This window comes from Muntiacus reevesi, chromosome 6 (genome assembly GCF_963930625.1).
Source record: "Muntiacus reevesi chromosome 6, mMunRee1.1, whole genome shotgun sequence".
Taxonomy (NCBI): domain Eukaryota; kingdom Metazoa; phylum Chordata; class Mammalia; order Artiodactyla; family Cervidae; genus Muntiacus; species Muntiacus reevesi.
Genome location: NC_089254.1, coordinates 42,226,141 through 42,248,345, shown reverse-complemented (window position 1 = coordinate 42,248,345; position 22,205 = coordinate 42,226,141). Strand labels below are relative to the sequence as shown.

General features: G+C 37.1%; 1 protein-coding gene across 2 annotated transcripts in view; it reads left to right on the top strand.

Moving 5' to 3' along the window:
- The window catches only part of DNAJC2 (DnaJ heat shock protein family (Hsp40) member C2), a 30,134-nt gene that overhangs the window by 4,753 nt on the left and 3,176 nt on the right, over nucleotides 1–22,205 (top strand). For both annotated transcript variants that reach the window (XM_065939970.1, XM_065939969.1), the window contains exons 3-15: nucleotides 131–206; nucleotides 8,322–8,420; nucleotides 9,441–9,582; nucleotides 10,928–11,008; nucleotides 12,118–12,183; nucleotides 12,515–12,606; nucleotides 12,684–12,805; nucleotides 13,222–13,371; nucleotides 19,242–19,330; nucleotides 19,405–19,474; nucleotides 20,897–21,081; nucleotides 21,733–21,833; nucleotides 21,957–22,064. In XM_065939970.1, coding sequence (XP_065796042.1) covers nucleotides 131–206; nucleotides 8,322–8,420; nucleotides 9,441–9,582; nucleotides 10,928–11,008; nucleotides 12,118–12,183; nucleotides 12,515–12,606; nucleotides 12,684–12,805; nucleotides 13,222–13,371; nucleotides 19,242–19,330; nucleotides 19,405–19,474; nucleotides 20,897–21,081; nucleotides 21,733–21,833; nucleotides 21,957–22,064 — 1,381 coding nt within the window. The remainder of the gene's footprint in view (nucleotides 1–130; nucleotides 207–8,321; nucleotides 8,421–9,440; nucleotides 9,583–10,927; nucleotides 11,009–12,117; nucleotides 12,184–12,514; nucleotides 12,607–12,683; nucleotides 12,806–13,221; nucleotides 13,372–19,241; nucleotides 19,331–19,404; nucleotides 19,475–20,896; nucleotides 21,082–21,732; nucleotides 21,834–21,956; nucleotides 22,065–22,205) is intronic.

Below are 22,205 nucleotides of genomic sequence, written 5' to 3'. Positions count from 1 at the left end.
CTCATGTGGAATATCTCGCTAAACTTCTATTACGAGAGTTTCACTTTGGGAAACACTGTATTAGGATAGCAACAAGGGATAGGATATATGGCTTCATTTCAAATTTGACTCCCTTTTGTGTCTTTATCAGAACCAAGATCATTATGCAGTACTTGGACTTGGCCATGTAAGATACAAAGCTACACAGAGACAGATTAAAGCAGCTCGTAAGTATTTGGTTATTTTGGAATAGTCAAATATCTGCTGTAGGAAATGTTATCCTCTTGAAAAAGTATTACATGATCACAGTCTCTAGGCATAACTAGATTTAGTGTAAGTTATGTAGTATACCAGTGTATAACCACAGTCCCCTTACCTTCAAAATAAAAAATGAGCAATAAGTCTCCTGAATGGATATCCTCATTAGGGTCAAGAAATCAGGTGAGTGTATTTGTGACAGAATAAACAACATTCTTCTAATGGCTCGCTTTTAAAATATAGTATTTCACCTCCGTTTGGAAATTTGGCCAGCTGCGCTTAGTGGAAGTTGCCTTGATAACTTCAGTTTTTTGGTGCTCTTTTGTGATCTTAGGTCACATCTCTGTTGGTACCATCTTATCTCTTCTGTCCAAGAAAGAGGTATCTGATGCTTCACTGTTCTTTTTATTGACAAGGTTAAAAATTGGTGGGGTGGCAGGTGCAGGGGCAGAAATCATTGGCAAACCAGTCTTCATTGGCTTAAGAGTCACTGTCCACTTAGTGCTCTAAACTGTTCAGTCCTCTGATGTCTTGTGGATGTAATTTCTTACACACCATTTGGTCACCTAATGAGTAAAGCTTCATGAAAGAGGTGAAGGTGATCAATTTTCTCTTTTATCTTAGAACAGTATTCTACCTTCTACTCTAGAGAATGGATATTGAGATCAGAGGAGGTAAAGTCGTGGCCATATGAAAAAGGAAGAGGGTATCAGGGTCAGTCAAGAAGGGAAAGTATTGTACTTGGAGAAAGATGACTGAATGAGACCTACCTCATGTTGAAAAATCCTGGTTGAGCCTAAGTATGGTAAAGGGGCTTCCCAGGTGATGCAGTGGTGAAGAATCCACCTGCGAATGTAGGAGACGCAGGTTCGATCCCTGGGTTGGGAAGATCCCCTGAAGCAGGAAATGGCAACCCACTCGTTTTATTGCCTGGAAAATTCCGTGGACAGAGACACCTTGTGGACTACAGTCTGGGGGTTCACGAAGAATCAGATATGACTGTGCGCAAAGCGCACACAACTGTGATAAAGAAACTCAAAATTTTCCCATTATTGCTTGTATTTAGGAAAGTCACAGGAAGTGTCTTCATTTTGTTAGTTGAAGGAATCTATGAGAATATTTAAGACCTTTTCTTGGATTTCTTTAAAGGCTGGCATGATTTTAGAATAAGCATATGTTAATGCATATGAATAGTCATTGCAGTACACATAAATGCTAAGATAATTCATTTGCCCTGGAAAAGTATCTGCGAAGTCTTACTCTGAAAGAATAGCATACAAATACTATAATGTGTTGACACATACAAATTTATGAAAGAACTGGAAGTGATTTAGAATTCTGAAAGTAGTTTTATGTTTTAAGGTGAGGAATTCTCTAAAGGTAGAAGAATATGTAATAATTATAAAAGAAACATCCATTTGCTCCTGTTAAGTCCATTTTATTGGGATAATAGAAATTAATTTTTGAATATTCTGTTGCCAAAAGTTTTGCACCCCCAATGTACAGATTAACATTATGTGGATTTACGATTAGCTCTCTGCCTCCTTGTTGTATTTTCTCAGTATTTATTCAGAAGACTGACATTCTCTTTCCTCTGTCACTGTAAAATAGATGGCTGCTACTTACTGCTCCCTGAAATCTAGTCTAAAAGTTAATTCTTTGCAAATTTGTAATTATTAGCATAGACAAACCTAATAATATGAGTCTGATTACATTGAGACCCTTCTAGTTCTTGAATCCTATTACCAACACATAAAGGAGATTGTAGGCTTTTTTTAAATTTTATTTAATTTTTTAAATTATAGTTAATGTATAATATTATATAAATTACAGGTGTCCTGTATAGTGATTCACAATTTTTAAAAGCTATACTCCACTTATAGTTACTGTAAAATGTTGATTATACTCCCTGTTTTGTATAGTATATCCTTATAGCATATTTTGTACATAATAGTTTGTTGAAAGTTTTAATTTTTAAAATTTTTTGAATGACTATGATGAAAATTAGGGATTCATTCATGAGTGGATAAAGTAAGTGGTCTTTTTTTTTTTTTATGCATTATCTGAAAAGAATAAATTGCTGGGAAAGTTGAATGATGGATTAAGAGAAAGTACTTGCATACTAAAAGTATTTCCGTTTTTTTCTTGAAGAAAAATTCCCACACTGGCAAATGATGCATGTAGGTTTGATAGTCGCTGCTTGGAAATAAAGTCTTTGGTTTGAATTTTCTAAATTTAATAATTTTAGCTTAAAATACTTCTCATGGGGGACTTCCTGGGTGGTTCAGTGGCTAGAACTCTGTGCTCCAGTGAAGGAGACCCGGGTTCAATCCCTGGTCAGGGAGCTTGATCCGATATGCGCAACTGAAGATCCCATAGGCCACAACTAAGGCCCAGTGCAACCAAATAAATATAAATAAATAAATATTTGAAAAGTAATTCTCATATTTTAAGCTAAAAACTGTTTCACAGAATGCCTCTTAAAATTAGAAATAATAGACATTTTTGTAATCTATAATGGAAAAGAATGAGGGAAAAAAATATATAAATATCTGAATAACTTTGCTATACAACTGAAACTAACACAATATTGTAAATCAGCTGTACTTCTGTATAAAAAATCATAGATGCTTTTTCTGATAATAGCAATATGAATGTACAATAAAAGTCCATTTAGTAATGTACCTTCAAAACCCCAGAAACTGTCTTTGGTGAGGAAGGGAGGAGAGAGAAGTCTGAAATTACGATAAACATGCACAACAGCTGCTCAGAAATTACCCTTGTCTCTTTTTCAAACTGAAAGATGTTCTTTGGCCTTTGTTATCTTGTTTTTAATATTGAAGGATATCTTTTACTTCCTTCAGCCCCAACTCTGGGCAGAGTATACTGTACATAAATGACTAGAGGTGACTAGGTGGAGAGGTCAATGAAGGAAAAAACAGTGTAGCATAAGTGGAGACTATTAACAAAAAACAGGCATTGCCTATCTCAGACTTTATCATAAGGTTCAAAAGAAGACTTGCTCCACCTTGTCGGTGCAATACAAAGATGTTGCATTGGGTTAAGGGAGGGTGACATAGGCATTGCAGAAAGAGATTCAAGAGAAAAAAAAAATAGAATTGCCTGGAAACTCAAAACAGGAGAGCAGGATTTAGAATTACAAAGGCTGACATACAATTAGAAAACAGTAAAGCAGAGGACAGCCTAGAGAAATGTTCCCAAGATTCAGAAGGAAAGAATAAAAAGATGTCAGATTTCCCTAAAGAACAGGTCAGAATAAATGTAACAGAGACAGTAATTGCAAATAAAGAAAACTTACCTGATTTATAAAGAGCTGTGACTTGAGGTTGAGAATATTTGTAGGCATGTGTGCGTGCATGTGTGTAGTTAGTTGTGTCCAACTTTTTGTGACTCCTTGGACTGTAGCCTGCCAGCCTCCTCTCTCCATGGAATTTTCCAGGCAGGAATGCTGGAATGGGTTGCCATTAGGGTTTACTCCTGAGGACACACTTGCATTTCAAAGGAGAACAGTGTGAGTCAGGCTGAGCTGCACAGCATCCATTTTGCCAGCCAGGGTGGAAGAGCCCCGAGTGGTGGCTAGAGAAGCTTTGGTTTTCCTCAAGCACTGGCCGTGGGAGAAGCCAGTGCTCCCTTCCTGCAGTGCCCAACCGTGGTGGGGTCACCACACCTCTGAACTACCCTGTGTGATGTGATGGTTGTTCCTGGCTAGTAAGCCTCCAGGCCTAATAGTCAGACTCTTAGTTCCTGTGAGCTGCCTAATAACCTTCAATAAATTCCTTTTCTCCTTAAACCAGCTAGAAAGTGAAAATGTCTCCTCTTGAGTGTTAGTGGAGAAACTGATAATATACTTGGTTTTTTTTTTTTTTACTGTAGCTCAAAAAAACAAAAGTGTATTTATCAAAGTTTCTGAAACCTTGCACTGTATACAAAATCACTAAATATGCCATAAAAAGATTTGTACAGAAATATTCATAACAGACTTATTCACAATGTCCAAAAACTGGAAGCCACCCAGATGTTTACGAACAGGATGATGGATAAGCAAACTGCTTGTATTCATAAAACAGAGTAGTGTTTAGCAGTTTTTAAAAAATTGCTGATACACATAAGGGGGTGAATCTTAAAACATTATGTCAGATACAAAGACATACTGTATGATTCCATTTAGATGAACTTCAAGAGCGTACAAACATAATCTCTCATGAGAGAAGTCATCCCCCAAGTGGTGGGGGATGGGACTTGACTGGAAAAGGGGTACAGGGGAACTCTGAGTGATGGAAACAATCTGTGTTTTCCTTTGAGTGGTTGTTAAGCAACTGTATACAATTGTCACAACCTTTTGAACAGAGTACTTAAAATATGAACACTTTTATTCTATGTAATAAAGTGGATCTGATTCAACAAACCAAAAACAAGTCACTTGAGTATTTGTTTATACACATTTGGACCTAGACAGAAATAAAAATTGTATTGATAGATGTGAGAGCAAGATCATTGACTATCAGAACAGACGGTTGGCAGCTAGAGCCCTACCGTCAGTAAGTTCATTGCCTACAAAGCCATCATGTTACCTTTTCCTTCCCACCCCCCCCCCCCTTTTTTGTTGCTGCACTGCAAGGCATGTGGCATCTTAGCCCTCTCGTCAGGAATTGAACCGAGGTCCCTCGCAGTGGAAGGGTGGAATCTTAACCACTGGACCACCAGAGAATACGTCTGTTACCCTTTCTAAAGGAGAGAAAAAATAAAACATTCAATTCAAATATTTAAAAGAGTATCACTGAGGAAGATGGAAGGAAAAAAGTAGATAAAACAATATCTTAAAATGGATTTATAAGAAGGAAAAACTTAGTAGAGTACAGAAGGAATAAAAACAGTTACAGAAGATATTTTTAACTGAGACCACAGTTATATGCAAGGAATTTGGAATTTTTGATAATATTGGCTTTTTTTTAAATTGAAGAAATTTAAAGAGTTACCCAGAATTATCTCCTGAAAATGTGTAGACCTAAGTGATTTCTTAGGTTAATTTTTTTTTTAATGCTTAAGGAATTGAAAATTTTCATGCCAAACATATAAACTGTTTTAGAAACAATTCAATTCATGACCGTTAATGTAATCCTAGTATGAAAACCTGGCATTGAAAGGCAAAATTACGGAAAAGTCAGTGAAAAGTTCTTCGTTGCCAGGGGTTGAGGGATTGAGGAGAGATGAATAGGTAGAGCACAGAGGATTTGGGGGCAGTGAAAATACTCTGTATGTTATGATGGGTATCTGTTGTCATGCATTCATCCAAACCCACAGAATGTCCACCACCAGGAGTGAAAACTATGGCCTTTTGGTGATTATGAAGTGTCAGTGTAGGGTCATCAGTTGTAGCAAATAGTGGGCATTCCCTGCTAGTCCAGTGGTTAAGACTCAGCACTTCATTGCCAGGGCCTGAGTTTGATCTCTGGTTAGGGAACTGACATCCCACAAGCCACATGGGGCAGCCAGATTTGGAAAAAAAGAAAAGCTAGGTGAAAAAAAACAAATGGACTGCTCTGGTGGGGGGAGTTGATAAGGAAGGGCGGACAGTCTATAGATCTGTTAATCACCCTCTTAATTTTGTTGTGAATCTTAAAACTAATTACTTTTTAAAATGTGGCCAGAAAAAAAAAAAAGCTATAAATATCATCCATGAATGTATTGAATACCAAAAACAAACAAAAACAGTTAATAGCAAAATGAATTCAACTATATGTTAAAAGAATACTGCCAGTGAATATTACTCTTAAGAAATATATTAACGAAGCTAAATCTACTTATATTTTACATAATATTATCAATATATCAATGTGATGTCCTGAGAAGATAGTGAAAGTACATATAGTATAATTTAATATTCACTCCTTTTTGATAAATAGAACTTTGAAAAGAAATGTAATTAATTCCCACATATTTCAGATTTCACTGCCAACAAACTTGTAACTGTGTGACTTAGTAATACTCTCATAAAAACCCATGAGGGAGTCTGCCAATGACTTTTATGCTATTTGGGAGTTTGGGTCAGTGAATTAAGATAATAAAGGAGAAAGAACTATAAGAAAGAAATATATTATTTGTAGGTAATATGTGAAAGTGAAAGTCGCTCAGTTGTGTCCGACTCTTTGTGACCCCATGGACTATACAGTCCATGGAATTCTCTAGGCCAGAATACTGGTGTGGGTAACCTTCTCCAGGGGAGCTTCCCAACCCAGGAATCGAACCCAGGTCTCCTGCATTGCAGGCAGATTCTTTACCAGCTGAGTCACAAGGGAAGCTGTAGGTAACAGGATCTACCTAAAAACTAAAAGAGTTGAATTAGGTAGCCAAGTGCAAGAAAAGTAAACAAGAATAATAGTTTCTGGAAGGTACCATCAAATATATTAAAAAGAGTCTTGTCGTGGGATTATCTTTAATTAATCAAAGATAATTAATTAAAGATAATTAATTAAAGATAATTAATTAAAGATAATCCCAGGAACAGACCTTGGTAAAATTTACTGAGATAAAGGAAGCCTCACAAATTAGTAGAGAAGGGAAGGATTATTAAATAATGTTAGGACTTTGAAAATTAAATAAGCTTTTCAATTTTGACCATAGAAGATACTCAGATAGAAACATATCAAACTTCTGAAGAATGAAGGACCTCCTTTATAAGTACTGGAATACAGTATAAAGGAAATGATCAGTAAATATGAATTAATGAACTGAATGTTTTTTAAAAACACAAGAATGGTCACAGCAGCTGGGGAAAGCATTAGCATCAAGCATGATGGACTAGGAGAGGCACAAGCTCTACAAGCACAGGCTCTGGAGTCAGGCTGCCTGGATTGGAGCCCAGTTTGACCAGGACTTTGGACAGGTTGCATAGAGGTAAAGTAAGTGGTTATTTAACCTCCTTGTGCCTTATTTCCTTATCTGTAAAATGGAGAAACTAATAGTACTTTTCTCAGAGAGTTACTGAAAAGATTAATTGATAAATAGTGCTTAATGGATATTAACAGCTAGCCATTATTCACTGTAAAGTGACTCACAGGCTAAGAAAAACTAAGATAGCTCTCTATTACTCCATAAGTAAGGGAAGAAAGATAGAAATAACCACAGACATTTTTTTGATCTCCTTGAGCACCAGTGATAATCATGTTTTAAACAATTGGATCCAGTGCTGTTGAGGTTGTGGTGAAAAGAATGTTAACATAGGGGTTGCAGTGGTATAACTTTCAGAAAGGGACTTGTTCATACATTTTCACTCACTGATTACTTCTCTAAGTATATACTGAGAAGAAAGAGTCATAAATATGAAAATACTTGTGTACAAAATGATTCATATTGAAATAGCTTATAGCAGTGAAGAATTGGAAACAATCTATAGTAAATACCCAACAGTAGAGAAATAGTTGAATTAGTTATGATAGATCTACTTGAAATACTGTACTAAGTAGTTGTTAAAATTTTCTGACACGTTTGCAACTGCCTGGGAAATGGAACTGCTATAATGTTTAGTTGAAAATAATCACAAATTGGTATATATAGTATGATTATACCTACATTTTTAAAGGTATATGCTTAAGGGGGAAAAAGTCTGTGTGGACGTACACCAAAATATTAATGGCAGTTGTCTTTTTGGATGCTGGCACTTTGGCCAGTTCTTGAAGTTATTTCAGGGTTTCTCAGGTGACCCAGTGGTAAAGAATCTGCCTGCCAATGTGGGAGACACGAGAGACTTGGGTTTCTGGATCGAGAAGATCCCCTGGAGGAGGAAATGGCAACCCAGTTTAATAATCTTGCTGGAAAATTCCATGGACAGAGGAGCCTGGCAGGGTGCAGTGTAGTCCATGGGGTTGCACAGAGTTGGACATGACTGAGCACACACATGCTAAAATTATTTCTCTGTATAATTTCTTTTTAATAAGCATATGTTTTACTGTGGGAGAAAATATTTTTAAATTAATATTATGCTTTTAAAAATGGCTCTGCTTAACTGATCTTCTTTTTTAATTTTGATGACTAAAAGGACAAGTTATCTAAATCTTACTTTGTAGATAAAGCAATGGTTTTAAAACATCACCCGGACAAACGGAAAGCAGCCGGTGAACCAATAAAAGAAGGAGATAATGACTACTTCACTTGCATAACTAAAGGTAAGAAAGCCTGTTAAGGGTTGGGAATTTTATTAAAAATTTATTATTATTTATTTTTATTTATTTATTATTTATTTAAAAATTCATTAAAAATTCTATTAAGTGAAGATTATTTATTAATTGTTTGGATTGGGTTTCCTGTGTATACTGTAGTTCATTTATACCATACCATTTAAAAACATTTTTAGTTAACATCTGGTTATTTGTGGTAATCTCCCCCAGAGCCTCACTATATAAAGTGAGGTTCTCCCAACCAATGGCATCAGCAATGCCGGAAATGCAGCTTGTCAGAAATGCAGAAGCTCTGACCCTGACCCAGCCTTACTGAATCTGAATCTACATTTTTAACAAGATCTGCAGGTGGTTCTTATGAGAAGCTTATCCTGGAGTTACTTCATATAAGTGCTGTGTTTAATGTTGAGACTACTAAGATCTTTTTCAGTTTCAGATGCCTTATGGGATTAAATTGTTCCTCAGATATTTTGCTTATTTAAATCAAGAAGTTGATTCTATCCTAGTAAAGGACCCACAACTGTCAATGGCTATTTACATAGCCATATCCTCATAAGCAAATTAATTGAGAGAACCACCATTTCTAAATGCTTCCTTAGATATGATTTTTAATTTTGATGCTAATTTTTTAAAAGCTGTATACACACTTTTCAAACTTACTCTTTATTGGCTCACTCTTACACAGTGCTCAGGATGCCAGAGATCCTTTGATTTTTTTTTCTTTTTTTGACAGCCTTGGGATCTAACAGTTAATTTTCTAGCTATTTCTTTTTCCTCATTCATGCTTTCTTCAAGATTGAGTGTGTTTATTGTTTTGTCCTGTCTTTTCCAGAAGAGATACTTACAGAAGTTTTTAAGTCCCGTTTTAACCAGTAATGCTCCAGCTATTATTGAAGTCCTCCCCTCCCCATAAGCACACACAATTTTTAAGTACAAAAAATAATTTTTTTTTTTAAGGAAAAAAATGTAGCATTATGGTGATGTGACCTTTGATTTTTTTTTCTTCAGCTTATGAAATGTTATCTGATCCAGTGAAAAGACGAGCATTTAACAGTGTAGATCCTACTTTTGATAACTCAGTTCCTTCTAAAAGTGAAGCAAAGGACAATTTCTTCGAAGTATTTTCCCCAGTGTTTGAAAGGAATTCCAGGTGAGTTATGGCATCCCCTTGTGATCATAATGCTCTACTGGCTGGCTTCTTAAGAGTTCCAAGTTTCTGTTTTTTCCTCTGGTAATAGTTTGGTTCTCTTCTTCCTCCTCCTTTACAGTATTGAGCTCCTCTGGTGAACTTGCTATAATTGTTTATTTTATTCTCTAAACAGTTCTTCCTTCCTTTAGTTAAATTAACTCACAGGACATTTTTCTTTTAAATTTCCTTTGGGGGAAAGAACAGTGGTTGACTTTATGTAGTGTGACGCTGATACTTAGGTGACAGTGATTTCCCATTTTCTCCCTCCCCTTTGTTAACAGGTACACTACTACATTTGGTCAGTTTTCATTTAGGAAATAACTTTTATTCTATTTTTGAGCATCTGATTATCATAAGGTTCTCTGACAAAGGGTGAATTTATATTTAAGATTTAAGTCATATGTAATTTATTTAATTAAAATCAGTTTCAAATTGTTTGTGAACCAGTAATCTACATTTTTTTGCTTCCATCTGCATTGGAAGGTTTCCTCAGAGCACATCTTAGCTGCATATTGGAATCAGCTAGGGAGCTTGAACAGTTCCTGATGCCTGGGTTCCACTGGAGAAACTGATTTTAATTTAAGTGGTTTGGAATGCCTATAGGGTTTTTAATGCTCACAGGTGATTTTGATGGGTAGCTAAGTTTGAGAAGCACTTTGATTGGTGGTTTGATACAGCCTACTATTTCCTACACCCTTTGTCCTTACCTTTGTTTTGTGATTTAAAAAAAATTAAGGTTGTAAAAAAAAATTAGTGTATTATATTTGTGAGTGTGTGGAACACTGCATCAAGTTGGCAAAACAGATCAGTAGCAGTCTTAGGATCCTTTCGGAGATGGTGGGTCAAGTGCTAAACCTACAAGTCTGATTATTAAGGGGGAGGTGGTAGAGATGAGGAGGTGGAAATCTGTTCCCTCTGAGGATTCACGTTTCTTAAAAGGCTCAGCCTGCAGGTCCCTTCTGTACTGCTTGTACTGAGGACTAAGTGAGCTTGAAAGGTGGGGCTAGAGTCGTTTCTTCTGGCTACCCTGGCATCTTCCACAACCTTGTAATTTACAGAACTGAAGATAAGCTGAGAGTTAGAACAGTGTTCCATTGTTTTCTCCTGCACCCCCATCCTCCCCTTGCCCTCCCTTTTACTGCACCTGTATTGCTCATCACAGCACTCCTGATCCCCCTGCTCTATCTCTTAGTCATGGAGGACGTAGCAGGGAGATTATAAGGGATTCATAAAAACTTTTTTAACAAATCAGTTGTTGAGCATTTGTACAAAATGTTTTTAGCTTTTCTTTTTTTTAATATTTCAGGTGGTCAAATAAAAAAAATGTCCCTAAACTTGGTGATATGAATTCATCATTTGAAGATGTAGATGCATTTTATTCTTTCTGGTGAGTGAATACATTGTTTCTCCAGTGCTTTCATTTTTTAAGAAAAGTATTCAATAAGTACTTGATTGACTTTTATAAATTAATTGATGGATGGGAAAATCACAGAACCTTCACTGAACAAAAGGAGGACTCTTTTAAGAAATCTTCCCTGGTGGCTCAGAAGTTAAAGCATCTGCCTGCAAAGCGGGAGACCTGGGTTCGATCCCTGAGTTGGGAAGATCCCCTGGAGAAGGAGATGGCAACCCACTCCCGTATTCTTGCCTGGAAAATCCCATGGACAGAGGAGCCTGTGTGGACTATACTCCACAGGGTAGCAAAGAGTCAGACACGACTGAGTGACTTCACTTTAAGAAATCAAAATTTCCACAGAATGCTGTATTATCTCCTGTGTACTATTTAGGCTTTTATGATTGTTTTTTCAATCTGTTTTCTATCAACCAGATTTCTAGATGTCAAGCACACTATAGCAATAAAAAACAATGAAAAATGAGTCATTTGAATTCAGTAAAAAAAATTTCATTTATTTTTTAAAGTTATTTGAATATATGACAAGGAATTCTGTAGTCTCTAACTGGTTCATTAATTTTAATACATATTACTCATTTTCTACTTTTATATTATGTGTGCTATATTTTCTCATTAAGTATCTGGTAAATATGAAAACAAAATCACTGTAAAATAAACGACAAATTTAGCTCTGTCAGTTGTAGTTGCTCTTAGCTTCAGAGAATACAAACCAGATAAAGTAACCATTACTAGGTGACCTTAAAACTTGACAAACTAGGGGAGGTGAAGGCAGGAACAACTTGTAACAAGTCCCAGTCAAGAGTAAAACCTGATATTCAGAAGAGATAGCAGGAAGCTGCTATTTTGATTTAGGGCTGATAAGTATTTTAGACTTCCATTCCAAATACAGCTCTTTTTAAAAAGAAGAAGAAAAAGACTTGAGTATAGTGTGATTTCAGTATCAGAAAAGAGGGGAGGGATCTATTAAACTCATTCACTTGTCATTGAAGTTTCTTAAAATTTTATGCTCCTAACTTAATTTTAAAAGGAAGATATTTTTCATTTATTTTGGCTTGACTTTATGTTATTTCTATTTATATTAGGTATAATTTTGATTCTTGGAGAGAATTTTCTTATTTAGATGAAGAAGAAAAAGAAAAAGCAGAATGGTATGTATGTAAATCATTGATAAGACATTTTATTTGGTTCTTTGGTATTTGTGATAATATAAAAATGCACAATGTGTATTTTCTTTCACATTTTTCTGTGTATCCATTTTAAATGAGTTTTCTGATATTTTGAGAACCCATCTCACAAGTTAAGCTTGATAGTGCTAAATATGATATGCTAATGAAATTACTTAAGAAATTGTCAATAAAACTGAAGTCAGCAAATTCTTTTTCTTCTGGTTGCTTAACTAGTTTTATTTATAAAACATTACATTTTCCTGTCATACCATCTATAAGCAATAGTTTGTTTCCAATATTTCCTATTTAATAGCCGTGACGAAAGGAGATGGATTGAAAAGCAGAACAGAGCAACAAGGGCCCAAAGGAAAAAAGAAGAAATGAACAGAATAAGAACATTAGTTGGTAAGTGTAACTGATGGGTTTTTAGAGTTCTTTAATTAAATGTTAGACATTGAAAAGATTTAACTTTTTTTTGGTAGATAATGCATATAGCTGTGACCCAAGGATAAAAAAATTTAAGGAAGAGGAAAAAGCCAAGAAAGAAGCAGAAAAGAAAGCAAAAGCAGATGCAAAACGAAAGGAGCAAGAGGCTAAAGAGAAAGTAAGATGACATTTGATAAAGTTGGACTTTAAATGTTCATAATATTGTCAGTCTTCAGATCTATTTTAAACACAGAATCTGTCAGCAGAGACCTAGGTGCTACTATGAATGAATCACGACACTTGGCATAGTTGATAGAAGGATCTTCTTTACCTCCAAATTCTTACTGGGCAAAAACATGATGTCATATAAATTTCTTAATACTACACTTATTTCATGTCTGTTTTACATTTCTATAAATTTTTGTAGAAAAAAATTTATAAAAAGATAAAAATTTATCTGCTTTTCCTTCAGTCTTTGATAAGTTGATGCTTACCTTTTTGTAATATAAGTTACTAAAAATTGTATTTTTTTAGTAAGGTTATATATAGAGCATTTAAGAATTCTAATTTTATTACTAAATAATTTTATTAAAGCAAAGACAAGCTGAATTAGAAGCTGCTCGGTTAGCAAAGGAGAAAGAAGAGGAGGAAGTTAGACAACAAGCATTATTGGCAAAGAAGGAGAAAGATATCCAGAAAAAAGCCATTAAGAAAGAAAGGCAAAAACTTCGAAACTCATGCAAGGTACGTTGACTGCTTGAACAAACACTACATACAAGTAAATCAGATTCTGTTTAAACTTAAAATATTTCTATATGATAAAAATATAATTAGACTACTATCTGCACTTTATCTCAAAATATAAATATTTTAAAATTCACTTTTTAAAAATTTCACACATGCATATTCAGTATGCAACTCTGATAGGGTCGTGTTTTGTTTGTTTTTAAAATAACTATCTTGGCTTTTTAAACCATCAAAAAGAAAAAAGCTTATTATTTTAATACATGTTCCATATTCAGATCTTCTCGATTATCTTAACATCTTTTTATACTTGAATTGTTCAAATTAGGATCTAAATAAGAGCAACAGTGTCAGCTGTGTATCTCCTGGTTGTGTCTGTCACAGGTCCCCTACCACCACTATCTCACCCCTTTCCCCCAGTTGGAGAAATCAGATCATTTATTCTAAGAATGTACCACGAATTGGTTTTGTCTGGTTGCTTCTTTAATACTGTAAAATTAATTTTTATCACAGAAAAAGTTCTTTTAGAAGTTAAACATGGGTTGCTTTTAAGGATCTAAAAGCTTTCATTTTTGTCTAAATAAAGGGATATTATTTAGTTCAGTGCTGGTAATTTGTGTTCAAATATAGATTTTACTAAAAATACTGACTAAAAAGGCCTTAAAGTTTTCAAATGTAGTTTTTTCCAAGAGATGGTCTTAGGTTTTAAACTGGTAAAGTTAGAGACCAATATTATTTCATACCACACAGCATCAAATGAATAAATTAGTGAAATTCCAAGCTAGAGATTGCCACACCATATACTGCACCATTGTAGTTTAATTCAGCAAGTATGTTCATGCTTACTATGTACAGAAAACTCTTTCATGTAACTGTCTAGAGGCTCCAGACACTAGAATATGTATTCTAATAAATGGCATCTTAAATCTTCACTTAATAAAATTGAAATTAAAACTGCCCCATCACTAGGCTTTGAAAGACATTTAATAAAAATACAATCTGTCTCTTCAGACTTTTGACAAGGGGAAAATCTAAATACAAAAAATGAAATATTTTCCTCAGATTTCACCTAGAAAATTGAAAAGAATGCAGTGTGTTATAGTTGTTGAGAGCAGGGGCTCCGGGCTAGCAGCTTAGATTTGAAGTCATTCTCTACTTCCTTGTCCTGACTATGGTTCTCAGGAGCTTCCCTCAGCCTGTTTGTGTCTCATCTTCCTCCCCTTTACAATAACTGAAGTAATACCTAGAAAGAGTTACAAAGATGAGAGGAGATCATTCATATGTAGCACTTGTTAGATTTGGCATAAGGAGAACTGAATCAAAAACTTTAAAAGTTAGTTAGAAAATAGAAAGTTTAAATAGTTCTTAGAGATGGTACATAAAAGAGGATTAAAGTTCTGGCCTTTGGTAACTTTTTATTATTGCTCCTTTCCAGCATAAGTTCTTTTATTCATTCAACACATATCTGATAGGCACTAAGTATGTGCCAAGCAGTCACAACTAATGTTGATATAATGATAACACAGTCTTTGCTTTCAGGAATCCACTATTTAATGATGGAGAATGACAAGAAAACAGGCAATTGAAATAATTAAAGATGAGTATCAGGTTGAGAAAGTACCAAACAGGTGGTGTTAAGGAAGAAAATGAAAAGTGAAAGTGAAGTCGCTCAGTCGTGTCCGACTCTTTGCAACCCCATGGACTGTAGCCTACCAGGGGATTTTCCAGGCAAGGATACTGGAATGGGTTGCCATTTGAAGGGAGGGAAAGACAGCCCCGCCCATCAACAGAAAATCGGATTAAAGATTGAGCATAGCCCCACCCATCAGAACCAGACCCAGTTCCCCGCTCCACTCAGGCCGGGCCCTGCCCAGAGTCAATCTCCTGTCAGAAAGCTTTCATAAGCCTCTTATCCTTATTCACCAGAGGGCAGACAGAATGAAAACCACAATCACAGAAAATTAACCAAACTGATCACATGGACCACAGCTTTGTCTAACTCAGTGAAACTATGAGCCATGCCTTGTAGGGCCACCCAAGACAGACAGGTCATGATGGAGAGTTCTAGCAAAACGTGTTCCACTGGAGAAGGGAATGCAAACCACTTCGGTATTCTTATCTTGAGAAGCCCATGAACAGTATGAAAAGGCAAAAAGATACGAAACTGAAAGATGAACTCCCCAGGTCAGTAGGTGCCCCGTATGCTGCTGGAGAAGAACAGAGAAATAACTCCAGAAATTTGAAGAGACGGAACCAAAGCAAAAACAGCACCCAACTGTGGATGTGACTGGTGGAAGTCAAGTCCGATGCTGTAAAGAACAGTATTGCACCTGGAGTGTTAGGTCCATGAATCAAGGTAGATTGAAAGTGGTCAAACAAGAGATGGCAAGAGTGAATGTCAACGTTTTAGGAATCAGTGAACTAAATAAAATGGATGGGAATGGGTGAATTTAATTCAGATGACCATTATATCTACTGCTGTGGGCAAGAATCCCTTAGAAGAAATAGACTAACCCTCATAGTCAACAAGAGTCCAAAATGCAGTACTTGGGCTCAGTCTCAAAAATGACAGAATGATCTCTGTTTGTTTCCAAGGCAAACCATTCAGTATCACAGTAATCCAAGTCTAAGCCCCAACCGCTAATGCCAAAGAATCTAAAGTTTAATGGTTCTATGATGACTTACAAGAGCTTCTAGAACTAACACCCAAAAAAGATGTCCTTTGCATCATAGGGAACTGGAATACAAAAATAGGAAGTCAAGAGATACCTGGAGTACCAGGCAAGTTTGGCCTTGGAGTACAGAATGAAACAGGGCAAAGGCTAACAGAGTTTTGCCAAGAGAATGCACTAGTCATGGCAAACACCCTCTTCCAACAACACAAGAGACATCTCTACACATGTACATAACTAGATGGTCAATACAAAATTCAGATTGATTATATTCCTTGCAGCCGAGGATGGAGAAGCTCTATATGGTCAGTGCAAAAAAGACTGGGAGCTGACTGGATCAGATCATGAATTCCTTACTGCACAATTCACACTTAAATGGAGAAGGAAATGGCAACCCACTCCAGTATTCTTGCCTGGAGAATCCCACGGACAGAGGAACCTGGTGAGCTGTATTCCATGGGATTGCGAAGAGTCAGACACGACTGAGCAACTAATACACACATAGGGAAAACCACTAGACCACTCAAGTATGATCTAAATCAAATCCCTTATGATTATACAGTGGAAGTAACAAACAGATTCAAGGGATTAGATCTGATAGAATGCCTGAAGAACTATGGACAGAGGTTCGTGACATTGTACAGAAAGCAGTGATCAAGACCATCCCCAAGAAAAAGAAAAGGCAAAATGGCTGTCTGAGGAGGCCTTACAAATAGCTGAGAAGAGAAGCAAAAGGCAAAGGGGAAAAGGAAAGATACACCCATCTGAATGCAAAGTTCTAAAGAATAGCAAGGAGAGATAAGAAAACCTTCCTTAGTAATCAATGCAAAGAAAAAGAGGAAAACAATAGAACGGGAAAGACTAGAGATCTCTTCAAGATTAGAGATACCAAGGGAAGACTTCATGAAAATATGGGCACAATAAAGGACAGAAACAGTATGGACCTAACGGAAGCAGAAGATATTAAGAAGAGGTGGCAAAAATACACAGAAGAACTATACAAAATAGATCTTCATGACCCAGATAACTACAATGGTATGATCACTCACCTAGAGCCAGACATCCTGGAATGCGAAGTCAAGTGGCCTTAGGAAGCATCACTACGAACAAAGCTAGTGGAGGTGATGGATTTCCAGCTGAGCTATATTAAATCCTAAAAGATGATGCTGCAAAAGTGCTGCACTCAATATGCCAGGAAATTTGGAAAACTCAGCAGTGGCCACAGGACTGGAAAAGGCCAGTTTTCATTCCAATCCCAAAGAAAGGCAATGCCAAAGAATGCTCAAACTGCCACACAATTGCACTCATCTCATGCTAGCAAAGTAATGCTCAAAATTCTCCAAGCAACATTTCAACAGAACATGAACCAAGAACTTCCAGATGTTCAAGCTGGATTTAGAGAAGGCAGAGGAACCAGAGATCAAATTGCCAACATCTGTTGGAGCATAGAAAAAGCAAGAGTTCCAGAAAGACATCTACTTCTGTTTACTGACTACGCGAAAGCCTTTGACGGTGTGGATCACAGCAAACTGGAACATTCTTAAAGAGATGGGAATACCAGACCATCTTACCTGTCTCCTGAGAAATCTGTATGCAGGTCAAGAAGCAACAGTTAGAATTGGACATGGAACAACAGACTGGTTCCAAATTGGGAAGGCTGTATATTGTCACCCTGCTTATTTAAGTTACATTCAGAGTACATCATGCAAAATGCCAGGCTGGGTGAAGCACAAGCTGGAATCAAGATTGCCAGGAGAAATACCAATAACTCACACATGCAGATGACACCACTCTTATGGCAGAAAGCAAAGAGGAACTGACGAGCCTCTTGATGAAAGTGAAAGAAGAGAGTGAAAAAGTTGGCTTAACACTCAGCATTCAAAAAACTTAAGATCATGGCATCTGGTCTCATTACTTCATGGCAAATAGATGGGGAAACAACGCAAACAGTAACAGACTTTATTTTCTTGGGCTCTAAAATCACTGCAGATGGTGACTGCCACCATGAAATTAAAACATGTTTGCTCCTTGGAAGAAAAGCTATGACCAACCTAGACAGCATATTAAAATGCAGAAATATTACTTTGCCAACAAAGGTCCATCTAGTCAAAGTTATGGTTTTTCCAGTAGTCATGTTCAGTTGTGAGAGTTGGACTGACTATAAAGAAAGCTGAGTGCCGAAGAATTGATGCTTTTGACTGTGGTGTTGGAGAAGACTCTTGAGGTCCCTTGGACTGCAAGGAGATCCAACCAGTCAATCCTAAAGGAAATCAGTCCTGAATGTTCATTGGAAGGACTGACGCCGAGGCCGAATCTCCAATACTTTGGCCACCTGATGCAAAGAACTGACTCTTTGGGAAAGACCCTGATGCTGGGAAAGATTGAAGTCAGGAGGAGAAGGGGACAACAGAGGATGAGATGGTTGGATGGCATCATTGACTCGATGGACATGAGTTGAGTAAGCTCCAGAGTTGGTGGTCAACAGGGAAGCCTGGCGTGCTACAGTCCATGGGGTCGCACAGTCGTACATGACTTAGTGACTGAACTGAGAGGGAGCGGAGCCTGAGAAGGAGTGACCCAAAGAGGTAGGAAGAAAATCAGTAAAGCTTTCGGAAGCCTAGGGAAGTGTCCCAGTAAAAGCAGCATTGGAACCTTAGCACCAGGTTGCATGGAGTAAGGGAGCAAGGAGAAGCGAGGGACGGGAGATGTGTCAGCAGCAGCTTATAGGGGCGTGAGAAGTACTTTCCGATTCTTGTTCATCCATGCACATCATGACATTCCTCTAAGTATCATCTCTTGTCAGCAGGTGTTGCTGGACTTCCTATTCCTTAACACATTATTTTTTAATAGTTTGGCACACACACTAGATAGAACAGGCAGCCTGACAAAGGGATTTTGTTGTAAAGAGTTTCTTGATTCTTCGGTTTCTGTGAGGAATCAGTTTTATAACATGCAGAGGTCTTCTGCACCATCACGTTGTTTCCGTTTTGCTCCTGCATCCATTTGCTGATGCCTCTTTATTGCTGGCTGGCCAAGGAGAGCCTTGGGAGGTGCCCTAGGAATGTGGTTCTTGGTGATCAGAAGGGCAACATGTTCAACTTAAGAACTTCTTGAAAACTTCAAGCTTTGTAATTGTGTTTATGGATGTCTTAAGTGCCAGTAGATAGAAGATGAAAATGTTTGTGTTTATACTTCTAGACCTGGAATCACTTTTCTGACAGTGAGGCAGAACGTGTTAAAATGATGGAAGAAGTGGAAAAACTTTGTGATCGGCTTGAATTAGCAAGGTATAACTATAAAGCTGCTGTTGAAGTCTTCTGTTGGGCTTAGGATAAAGTTCCATCCCCTTTTTTCTTTTAAGTTTACAGTGCTTGAATGAAACACTTACATCGTCTACTAAAGAAGTAGGAAAGGCTGCTCTGGAAAAACAGGTAACCATGTGACTTCTGCCTATATTTAGCACTTAATCTGCCTCAGGACTGCTTTCACCTCAGTATTTCCCCACCTGACATGGAAGTTACTGTAGGGGCAGAAAGTGTCTCATTTCTGTTTGGGTTGATGTAAACTGGATTTAAGTATTTATGCTTATTATCATATATGTTTGATTTGTGGTCATCTAGCACATTAATCATAGATTTTTCAGAATCACTGTTAAAAAAAATTGTGTTGATTAATTCCTTGAGCATTTTTGTAGGATAATAACATTTAGAACCAAAAGAGATTTTTATTCTGTCTAGTTTACACCTTTTATTTTACAGATGAGGAAACAGGCCCAGAAATTCAATTCAGTGCAACAAGTGTTAGTAGCTGCTATGTATAACCCTGTGCCTAGGTGATGTGGAGAAGGTCTCATGCTATTTATTGCTGCCACAAAGTTCAGGAACAGTTACACTAAAGAGAAAAGGCCTAAGGATCAGAGGATGCAGGACCTCCAGTAAATACTGTGTGTCGCTTAGAGAGGAAGTGCCAACACAAGGTTGGCGTGGTCAGGGAAGCTCAGTGAAGGGTTTGAGCCAGTTTTGAAAGATGACATTGTTAAATGAAGGTCAGGGGAGCGGCATGAACCATAAAATACAGGTAGGAGTAGACAATTGATGGGGGGAAGTGGGAGATTAAGTTGGTTAAGAAGAGTAGAGTCAAATTAAGCAAGATTTGAATACCAAGATGACTAGTTTCTATAAGCACAGCTCTTTTGAATAGCACAGGGTTAACACTGCTATTAACCTGGCATTTGTAGACAAGAGGCATTGGATGAGTGTAAGTGACTAGTGTTAAGAATCTCACTTGGAGGACTTGGACTATGAGTGATGATGGGAATCACTGAAATCTGTGGGACTTGGTGACTCGTTCTAAGGGTCTGAAGTGGGAAAATGAGTCAAAGATGACTCCCAAGATAGCAGAAGCAACATCAAGTAAAGGCATGTTTTTGTTTTTGTTGTCACTTGTGCATGTTTGAAGGTACACTGGAAGTGACAGTGTAAAAGGTAGAAGTTAAAGATTAAACCAAGGGCGCGTTGCCGTGCTGCTCCCTTTGTGTAGAGAATAAATGATACTGTCTGCAAGAGAGTGGATAGATACGAGCTTTGAAGTTGCCTTGTGGGTGAGTAACCCACTGACTGTAGATTTGACAAGTAGTGTCCACAGCAAATAGATATCATGTGACAGGAATAGTGTAGGTTAGGCTGAGGCTGGTTCTTGGTTCCTTGAAGCAGAGATATGCAGCCTGGCTGGGGCAGTGTAGGGTCCTTGTCTGGATGATGCTGAGGGTCGAGAACCACAGGGGCCCAGCCAGAAAGAGCGCTCAGAGTAGTAAGATGCTTTAAGTCCCTGACTTACCTATGATATTTGTGTAGATAGAAGAAATAAATGAGCAAATTAGAAAGGAGAAAGAGGAAGCTGAGGCTCGTATGCGCCAAGCATCTAAGAATGCAGAGAAGTCAGCTGGCGGAGGCGGAAACGGAAGTAAACACTGGTCAGAAGATGATCTGCAGTTACTCATTAAAGCTGTGAATCTCTTCCCTGCTGGAACAAATTCAAGGTATTGGTTCTAATGAAGCTTCTCTTCACTGGAGCCTCAGGATTATGTAGACAAGCATCTGAAATAGCAGCATATTACAGCAAGTTTCCAAGGATGTGCTTGGGTCTGGATGCTAAATTCTGTGCCACGGTGGAAAATGTAAAAAGCAGAGTGTTCATTTTGAACCTGCTAGTCTTAACAGCTTACACCAGCAGACATACAAAGATCCATATATACAGCAGGATGCATCATCAGTTCTCAGGAAATTAAGGATCATGAGACATAAACCTTGACTGTCATCTTGCCCTATTCCATTGTGGCTTATACGAGGCACTAGGTTTTGTGTTCCATGGCTTCTCTTTAGTCTTAATTCGCCTTTATTACTTCCCACCTCAACCTGGAGCTTAAAAAAGTATGTCGAAATGGCAGTGTACACAAATGTGTGCTTTTATTTGTTGATTTTTTACATAATCTAAGATTTTATACAAACTTGAAACCAAGATTATACACAGCTGATTTAAGCACTCAAGTCCAGGCAATAGTAATAATTAGAGCACCAATTTAGAGCTGATTCTTTAGATGTTATAGTTAACCCTTCTGCAGTAAAAATGTTGGGTCATTCTGAGTTTTGTTTTGGTTTCTTTTTTCTCATTATTATATCCAATTTTCCAGATGGGAAGTTATCGCTAATTACATGAATATACATTCTTCTTCTGGAGTTAAGAGAACCGCCAAAGATGTTATTGGCAAAGCAAAGAGCCTTCAAAAACTTGGTGAGTTAGTTTTTGCCAAATCAGTTTGTTACCTTAGATACATATTTTAAAAGTAATCTATGCAATTTAATGAAAGACTGAGATGAATTGTATTATATTAAAAAAAATTTTTTCCCTTCTCAGACCCTCATCAGAAGGATGACATAAATAAAAAGGCTTTTGATAAATTTAAGAAAGAACATGGCGTGGTGCCTCAGGCAGACAATGCAACACCTTCAGAACGATTTGAAGGTAATGAAATTTCATTCTTCTGATTAGAAAATGCCAAAACCTTGTGTCTATCTGAGAATATACAAGATCTAAGGCCTACATGCAGAATGACTGGGAATTAAAGCATTTAGCGGACTGGAAGGTGTAATCTTTAGGACTGAC